Genomic DNA, 9837 nt, shown 5'->3' with positions numbered 1-9837 from the left:
CTACAAAACCATATCCAAATTCACGTTCCACTTCTGAGCCTGTGTTGTGCTTCGCACACGCCGCTGAGGGCGGCGTTCCGGGAACCCTGCGTCCAGAAATTAACGTATTCCGCATGCAACGCAAGATGGATAAATTATGACGTAATGGTTGCGTCAACCGATAGCACAATCATATTGCGATGGAGTAGATGAGGCGGAGGGGCGGCACCGATCAAAGCAAGAGAAGGCTTAGAGTTCCAGGGTCCCATGGGTTTACAATAAGCTTTCATGAGGGTCTACCGGCAAAGCCTCCGGTTTTACCCTAATTAATTCGAAGCAATGTAATAACAATTATATAGACCATTAAACATATTCAATGTATTATGTTTTTAAGGAAATTGTGTTCTGTGTTGTATCGGCTATTTTGGTTCTAGCCGGGTCTGCATGCCTAGCGTCTGAGATTCACAAAAAACAAGACCAGCAAGTCGCAGCCTGTGTAAGTTACTGTACCACGAGCATCTCTCATTTAACTTCCAATTTACGCCTATTTATTAACAGTTTTGTATATAATGACATGAATAAAATTGAAAATAAAAAACTGATTTTCTGAAGATTGCCGTATCTGTTTACATAAACATCAAAACTGTGTGTAAAATCGATTTATAAATATGCATTAAGTCAGGCAATTATCATTATACCGTCTCTTTTTTAGGTGCTCGGTTTTACAGCGTTTGTTCTTCTGTTGGCGGAATGTGCTTTCCTGTACCGTACAGCCAACTCTGTTTCTTTGTAATTCTCTGTATTTAGCAACTTTTAATCATGAAGTATTTTTATGATGATATTTGGACTCCATTATGCTAATCAATACTTAAAACATGCCATTCATGTCGCCTGAAAAACGACCAAACTGATTGCAAAACACTTTATTTGAGTTGATGTATCTTGTTCCTGTTTTACTTTTTTTATTTGCTATTACTATTTCATGTCAGTGCACTATAGGCCTACTGCATCAGTTTACATGTAAAGTAACGTAGGTCTGTAAGCAAAGGTTACGCTAATCTTTGTTGCCAAGTAAATATAGTTTAACCATATCCTAAAATATTGATGTAATAATTTTGTAATTATTAGGTTTAAGTTGTGTTCCATGTTCTGCCTGTAACCCCTTACTCGGATGTTGGATAAAGGTTCAGAGCCATATATATTTTGAGAATGGCGCCCTCATGATGGAACCAGTGGCGTTTTGTAAGGCCTACACTTCGTAGTTGCTAAATACCACGATTTCAAGGAAGGTGTGGCTTCTTAGTGTGACGTCATGAATAATTATAATAATAATGAAGCAGTAGTAGTCATCATTCCTTCCTACAGATGAGACAAAATGTTGTTTTTTTTTTGTTTTTTTTTTCTTCTAGTTTTTTAACAAAAGGTCATTAATTAATTATTAAATGATGATGATGATGATGACGATGATTATTATGGTGATGGTGGTGATGATAATTGTGTTGATGATGATGGTGGGTGGTGGCGATGGTGACGATAATAATGATAATGATATAAATCGATAATGATGATGATGATGATGACGATGATTATTATGGTGATGGTGGTGATTATAATTGTGTTGATGGCGATGGTGACGATAATAATGATAATGATATAAATCGATAATGATGATGATAATATTAATAATAATAATATTAATAAAAATAAAAAAATAAAAAATAAATAAATAATACAATTTTAATTGTTTACAAAAAAAATACAATTTCTATTCCTGTTCTTATTATTATTAACAATTATTAACAATTTTTTTTAGAAATTATTTTTTTTGTAAACAGAATTAAAATTTTTTGACTTTATTAATTGTATAAATATTTACAACCTTTTGATGTTTGACGGGTTCTTGATACTTCTTTGATTATACTGTATTAATTGTATTCTCATGTAATTTACCGTTGATGCTGCCAGTTGAGATCAAATAAAATAAAATTTAACTGAAAATCCTTCATTTGCGCCGATTCCAAAATATGATCAAAGGCGCAGTATGTTATAAACCCCTTTAAGGTGTTAAAGAGATGCGCATATTTAAATGTAATAAGAGATAGACGACCTATTACCTAGATAGGTCATTCCAAATACAAAAGGCAGTAGATGTAAGTCTACAGGCGACTAGTGGGAAAGTAGCGATAAAAAACATTAAGGTAAACAAATTAAGAATTAAAATTAAGTTTTGAAAGTGCATTAGCGCCGAAGGAGGTAAGTAAGGTATGACGGTAAACTCAGAAAAAGTGCTTTTAAACGTTAGGCCTAGAATTTTTTTTTTATAGAGAATGCGCTTTTTGCGGTAGGTAGCCAGTGAATATTAAAATACTGTATTATGGAGCTCACACGAGCAGCATTATTTTGAATTAAATTGAAGTACCAGGAAGATTCTCACCTCACAATAACTTTACAATGATACAACTATAAATCCTACCTACCAATCCTTCTTGAACAGCACAGTTTGAGCCTGTCTATCTCAGTATAAGGCCTACTATATATGAAATATAATTTTGATTTGAGATAAGGAGTTGACATTTGTCACAAGCTTAAATATTGGAAATTATGCTACAAAATATGGTATACCCATATGATCAAAGGCAAATAGGAAGTTTTTCCTTCTGAAAAGCTTAAAGAAATTTGGTTTCAACACTGAGGAATTAGGCTCAGTTTATTGTGGGTACATAATCAGTGACGTAACTACAGCAGGTTCAGGCGATTCATTGAACATGGGCCTCGATCTTTAGGGGCCCCGCGCCCCCTTATAAAAAAAATCTAATAAAGCAATGTATAGAACAATCTTTATAGATAATATGTATCTTTATAATTTTATAAAGATCAATTAATTAATAAATTATACATGTCAGGCCCCCTAATGCTTACAGTTGTAAAAATGGTTGCTAGAACGCCGATATCATCGTGATGGATGGAAATCCACAGTGAAACAGATCGTCATCTATGCATACATGAAAGCCTTACCAATATAAATTACCAACAAATATCCTTCGTCAACAAAACTGTCCTTTCTTAGTGTAAGCTATTAGCTACAACTTGTTCACCTTGCAGATATTTCGTCTGTCTACCAATACTTGACTAAATTAAAACTGCTTATAATCGCTAAACACCTATCAATAGAAAACACATCACACGAGACTTCATGAAATACATACCCTAGAGCGTGAAAATCAAGTTAATAATGTCTCAAGCCGAATTAATTCGACAAGTTATGTTGAATTTAAATGATGGTGGTGGTGATGATGGGAAGAATGAATAAATGAATGATGGGAACATAGGCCTATATAGGCCTAGATTTAGTAAAAGTACGATAGATACAATAATAGTACATTTGTAATCAATATTTCTGTCCCGAAGACTAAGAACCAGGATTGTATTACTTTAGTGAAAAATAATAAATTGTACAATATTCGATTTCATAAATGGGTTCGCACCCGGAATGGTATTCAGCGAGAGTGGTGTGTACTAGTATGGATTACTTCAGTAAAAGAGAGTAATTGCTAATTATGCGTCATAGGCCCGACGGTACTCTCAAACCAGGGCTTCTCAGAACTTAGTTATGCCACTGTACAAAGACCCGCACTTGAATATGCGGATGTCGTGTGGCACCTTGGGTTAACGGAGTAAATCCCTTAGTAATAGTATTGAATCCGTCTACAAAAGAGCCTGCCTCACCATTCTAGGAAGGGACTTCCAGACATAAAAAACCCCCTAAATCACAGTAATTTTTCTCCCCTTTCTGAAAGAAGGACTACACCAGGAGCAAATCCAGAGAGGTCCGAAAGGGGAGGCGATGTCCCCAAAAGGGGGCCGATTGAGACAACACTACTCTAGGGGCATCACCCCGGGAAATTTTTGTTTTCTAGACGCCCGGAAATATCCTATGACGCGTTTTGGGCGATCAATAAGCCTATTTTTCCCCCCTTTTTTTTAAACATTCCGAAGGTGGGTGGGGGAAACCGGGTCGGCCCCTTTTTTTTTAACTTTCCGAAGGTGGGTGGGGGGAACCGGGTCGGCCCTCTGAATCCGCCCATGTACACATTGCATCAAGTTTGCTAAAAAGAATCTCTCCACAACTACCCACTCTGCAGACCTTGGTCAATCACAATTATCCACTAGAACGATATAAAAAAAAAAATTAAAAAAATAAAAAAAACTGTCGGCGAATTGGCTGTCAACGAATGACTGTCAGCGACTATCGACGAATTGACTGCGGGCGACTGTCGACACAGAAGAGGAGAGGGTTACGAGAGAAGGAGTACGTCTCCCCATGGAGGAAATATATTTCCTCCATGGTCTCCCCAACATTCATAAAAGATGAAAAAAAGTCACTGCGTAATAGCGCATGATGGAGCAATGATAATACATGTTTAACAGGTAATGCAAATATGTATGCGCAATTTAAACAAAACATGACCAAAAGGGACTGTCCCTTTACAGAACCTTAGTTTGAATAAGGAACTAGGAGCCAACTTCATAGACATTTACATGTGTATTTTAGCACTTGAATTGCACTTGCATTACCTGTGTGTTTGATGTAGTAGCCCATGCATACAATTCCTTCGCCACTCTGACCAATCACCAGCCGTTACAATTGTTTTAAGTCAATATGTAACGCTAAAATTAGTGTACTATAATTCGCCGCCTCAAAACATTGTTTTTCTGCTGAAAGGTAAGTTACGTCGCCTTACGTTTAACTATCTTGTATAATATTGAATAAAATCAAAGTATGCCTATGTTATTTGTACATCAAGAAGGTTTCAATCCAATAATAATATCGTCGTTAGTATTTTTAGTCAGGATATAGTACTGTAATAAGTATATAAGCCACTGATAAACTCGCGTAAGGAGGCACACTTATTATTATTCACTTACTTATCACGCCTTTCTTTATAGATACGAAGCGCATTTTACCCCTGTCATTGGGTCCACATGCTTAAGTGTTGCTGCTGTAATCAGTGCATGAGCAGGCAATCTCAGAGTTATCCATTTATATTCCTGTGTGGAGAGTAGAAATGTAAATAAAGTCCTTTGCTCAAGGACACAGCAAAATGCACAGCGAGGGATTGAAACCCCGACCGACCCACCTCAAGATTGGGGAAAACCGTTCCCTCTGCGCCAAATCACAATGACACTCGGATTCTGAGATTCAAAATTCATATCTGGGCACAGATTAGTCAAATAAGGTTGGTTCCACGGGATTCATTTCCAGTAATAGTCATCTGTAGCCTATTTGCGTCCCATCCTTATCAGCCCCTCTTTAAGACTCCTAACTAAACTGCTCACGTCTGAATAAATATTATCATACAGAACTTTGTTAGTAGACGTTACTTTTTTAAACGATATGGGCCTAAAATAAATTAAGTAGACCACATAGAGCACGCTTTATACAGTATAACATGGATCCTATAGGCCTAATGCTTTTTTAAGGTTTTGTGATATAACGCGCATGTCCCATTTAAGTACCATCCATTACAGACTTCAGAGGCCTACCAACAAATTAAGCGTAATATGAGGATAAATGCTTGCGATCAAGTTACAGTAGATGCTCTTAAAAGAACTGTTGTCAGGGAAGAATTTGGGTTCACTTATGGGGGTGGGGAGTGGGGTTAAAATGTTTTTTTTTTAAACCCAAAAAGGTGATTGGGGGTCCTTCCCTGGGAAAAAGTTTGATTCCTAAATGGCGGAAAATGAGCTTTCCCGACTTCTGAGGTGTCTTTTAATGACTAAGTTCTTCAAAACGGTCAGGTAAACTTTCTCATTCTTATTACAGTAAATAGGTATATTTTTGGGTATACATACCCAAAAATTGAGTAGCTGCATACGTACTATTTTTTCCATGTAAACCCCAAAAAGCAAGGGGTCCGAAAAAATGTTGATTATATATACACACAATATAATCTCGCCTGAGAATCCAGCATGAAAGTGTGTCCACGGGAACCGTGATATTGTTTTCCCCAAATAAGTTGTTTGTATCCTACAGATACAGAAACATGGAATTTAAATACGTCATCACTCCCAATGGATTACTGAAGATCAGCGAGATTGTAAGTATTTTTATCAACACAGTACTATTTTTTAAAAGTTACATTAGATCTAAAAGTTCATTATTTGAGCTTAAACATATTGCAAGCCGTCTCTCAAGCGACCTAATTACCAGCCCTTGATTAAGGTTGTTTCAAATAATAACACATTCATTTTCTGGTATGCACTATAAATTAATGACAATATCCGATAGTGTAGTCCACTGGGTGGGGGTGGGGTTAATCAGGTAATATAATGTCTAAGCAAAGTGGTGTGAATTCCCATAAAAACGCCGATCGTTGCTTGTTTCTTAATCGTGTTCATATTTCGTTCGATGCTTTGTTCCTTTTAGGTCTACTGTATTATTTTGAAGAACATGCTTCTCTCAAGTATCTCATAAATATTTGCTTACAGATTATTCTGGCTATCGCATTTGACTTCATCGTCGAGCTCATCATCGATATCGAAAACTGTACCATGTACATGTACTATCATGCAGAAAGAGAAAACTGTACCATGTACTATCATGCAGAAAGAGATATATGCTGTGACGAGGCCCCATGGCAGTATTACATATTTTCGGTGTCTGCAATCCTTGTGGCAATTCTGACGTTAGTTGCTTTAGTGGCTCATGTTATTATGCCTGCATGGATGAAACAGATTAAAGCAAAAGTCGCAAAAGTGGTATGATTAATTTGTTATTTAATCAGATTGCATTCAACTGTTAGATTCGCATGCAACAGATTAGTAATTCCATGGCTTCAACTGACTGCGTGCGCATCGAATTAAGGGCTGGGCCAACCGATAGCAAGTGTACCATCACCATAGCCTGGGTTTCAAAACTTAATTTAAGTTGTAACCCATTATTTTAGCCAGACTTTTCTTTATCTTTTAATTTCAATTGTTTGTGTAATTTCTTTATATTTGGATAATTTCTATATATTTTATTTAATTTTCATATTGTGATATTTTTTTAACTTTTACACTGCCACGCTGCAGATAAATTGTATTAATAGGCCTATGTTTAGAGACTCCTAGATGCTAAGGCTGTGCCTTGTGAGGAGCCTCCGTGTGAAATATTGACAACATAATTTAGGTTACTCAGTGAATTCTGTGAAATACAATCTTTTTAATAGGCTTAAGTGCGCCATCATAACAAATTTTATTGGCGTCCAATATATTTTCTATTTCTATCGTTCAAACCGGTTACCGTTCAAAACTTCAAACCTTCTCCAAATTAACTCACTCGTTGTTGGTGCTCTCCAGACTAAGATTATGGGGACTTGAGGCAAGCCTACATCATAGTGCGATTGAGTAGATATTTTCGTCAGGAGTTTCCCGACTGGGGCCACACAATCAAAGCAAACAAGGCTGGAGGTCGGAGTTCATCCTGCCCCGATGGGGTCCACATTGAAGCCTTTGTGAGGGTCTTTCTTGGTGAAGCCCCCGGTTCGTACCTGAATAGTTCGCAGCAATGTAATATTAGACCATTAAACATAATAATTCACTTTATTTTGTTATTTAAGGAAATTGTGTTCTGTGTTGTATTGGCTATTTTGGTTCTAGTCGGATCTGTATGCTTAGTGTTCGTGCAACAAGTCCAGAAAGATGGAGCCTGTGTAAGTTACTGTATGTAGTCTGTAGACCTCTATCATTTGACTTTCAATTCTCAAAAGTTTGAGTGGCACAGGTTGAAACATTAAATCTTAGTCAACCAGTGGCGGATTTAGGGGGTGAGGATAGGCCGGCCGCGGCCCTTACCTTTGGAAAGTAAAAAACAATACTTTCCCAGGACCCCTTAGGGTAGTTTGGCAAAGAAAATTTATAGTGTGGACAAAGATTTATGTGACAAATATGTGTGAATTGCCCATACACGGGCAGGATGATCACATCATATAGGCCTATATATATATAACGGGCATAATGATCTTATATCCTTAGTGTACAGAGGCAAATCATAGTTGTCAAAATCTGATTAAAACGTCTACCAGCCTTCTCGTAGTTTCAACTACGCATATCCATTTCGATTGTGAAGTCATAGCAAACAACTCATATGACTGTTTTAATAAGATTGCTATATACGTCTACTGAACTGTAAACATCAAAAACTGTGTGTAATATCGATTTATAAAAATGGAGTATGTTTTTTTTAAAAATAGTATTTCCCACACAAAGACACACGATGTAGGCCTAATAGAACAATGATGGATATAAGATAATTGAATGGTACAAATTACGTCTCTTTTTAGATGCTCGGTTTTATAGCAGTTCTTCTTCTATTGGTGGAATGTGTTTTCCTGTACAGTACAGTCAAGTCCGCTTCTTCGTATGATCAAGAACAATTGATTTAATAATTATTTGTTGGCTTCATGAATGCTACAGCTAATCACAATGCTTCCACACAAATCCATACTTTTATCCTGTAAAGACACTTTACTTCCGCTTATTACCAAATACTTTAATATGATTGTTACGGGTGTAATCCCAGATGGAAAAAGGGAATTACTGTCCTATCCACAAAAAAAGGCTCTCCGCATGACCCTAATAATTACCGGGCAATATCCTTATATCAATGTTATACAAACTGTTTACTTCTGTGCTCAACAATTGAGGTATTGGTGTGACTGTCAAGGAGTTACCTCGGGGGATCAAGCGGGATTCCGTAATGAATAGCACAAACGACTACACTGACGTTAAGCGCAATTATTTGTAAATACTTACGAAAAAGGAGAGGCCAAATGTATGCAATATTTGTTGATATGAAAACAGTTTTGGTTTTATACACAAAAACTATGGTACAAACTAAAATTAGGCATCATGAAAGAATTTATTAATGATTTACAAACTTATTACAATAACATATCATTACGAGTTACTTACGAATATAGCAACTTTCTTGAATGTAATTAATGATTGAGACAAGGATGTAACCTCTTACCTTTTTTTTGTTTACATTTGTGAATTAAATGATTACTTTTTGAACATGGCATCAGAGGTATCCAATAGTCAGTATTCTGAAATATATAGACGATTCTTTTGTTGGCTGGCACGCTAATAAACATAAAAAAACATGTTGTGTGTTCTCGAGCAATACTGCGACATTTATGTTTAGGGCCTAATCTAAAATAGAACCTTTACTTCTACCTTATTTCAGTGATGGCAGTAAGTTATTAGACAAAACAATGAAAACATTGTCCAACGCGCGAAAGACACAGCGATCAGTAGAAATGGACAATATTGAAATTCAGACAAAAATTATAATGAAATATTAAACATAGAAAACACAACTGATTATATTCATTTAGAAATATTAATATTAAGTTGGCCGAAAAAGCATTCAAAAGCAGGAATTTTGCTGAAATTGGCTGTTAACGAATTAATTGTCGACGACTATCGACGAATTGACTGCGGGCGACTGTAAGAGTATAAAGTTACGAGAGAAGCCTGTAGCGTCTCCCCAACACATATACATATATATACATACATACATACATACATATATATATATATATATATATATGATATTGAAGGAAGTTAGCCGTAAACACTGTTGAATAAATATAATATAAATCATCAAATGTACATATACAGTGTTTAATAAGGACATGATGGAACATCGTAGGCTACCCTGTAGCTTTTGAACGAATAAAGTCCTATGAAAAATCATTATGTAATAAAATTCCTCCGACGGGATTCGAACCTGCGACTTCTCGCTGACAAGGCGAGCGTCATTACCACTAGACCACGAAGGCTTCATGGTTGAACAGGTCCAAATACCCGTCG

At 36.3% G+C, this 9837-nt stretch overlaps 2 protein-coding genes across 2 annotated transcripts; both read left to right on the top strand.

Annotated features, from left to right (window-relative positions):
* Positions 1–373: 373 nt before the first annotated feature.
* On the top strand, positions 374–1328 carry LOC117122444 (the record flags this gene model as incomplete). The annotated part of the gene is given in 2 exon segments (XM_033268017.1): positions 374–475; positions 692–1328. Coding segments are annotated over 2 exon segments (183 nt in total), but the record flags the coding sequence as incomplete, so codon positions are not given.
* Positions 1329–4497: 3169 nt separating this feature from the next.
* LOC117122455 lies at positions 4498–9198 on the top strand. The gene is made up of 5 exons (XM_033268037.1): positions 4498–4702; positions 6014–6077; positions 6469–6738; positions 7581–7673; positions 8304–9198. The coding sequence occupies exons 2-5, from the start codon at positions 6024–6026 to the stop codon at positions 8403–8405; spliced, it is 519 nt and encodes a 172-aa protein (XP_033123928.1). The 5' UTR covers positions 4498–4702; positions 6014–6023; the 3' UTR covers positions 8406–9198.
* The last annotated feature ends 639 nt before the right edge of the window (positions 9199–9837 follow it).

This window comes from Anneissia japonica, unplaced genomic scaffold (genome assembly GCF_011630105.1).
Source record: "Anneissia japonica isolate Jap-2015-1 unplaced genomic scaffold, ASM1163010v1 scaffold275_len1219475_cov178, whole genome shotgun sequence".
Lineage (NCBI taxonomy): Eukaryota > Metazoa > Echinodermata > Crinoidea > Comatulida > Comatulidae > Anneissia > Anneissia japonica.
This window is presented reverse-complemented; position numbering and strand designations above follow the sequence as displayed.

Coding starts and splice junctions, on each gene's coding strand:
- LOC117122455 (XM_033268037.1), top strand. CDS start 6,024: ATGGAATTTAAATACGTCATCACTCCCAATGGATTACTGAAGATCAGC. Junction 6,739..7,580: donor AAGCAAAAGTCGCAAAAGTG/GTATGATTAATT, acceptor TTGTTATTTAAG/GAAATTGTGTTCTGTGTTGT. Junction 7,674..8,303: donor TCCAGAAAGATGGAGCCTGT/GTAAGTTACTGT, acceptor GTCTCTTTTTAG/ATGCTCGGTTTTATAGCAGT.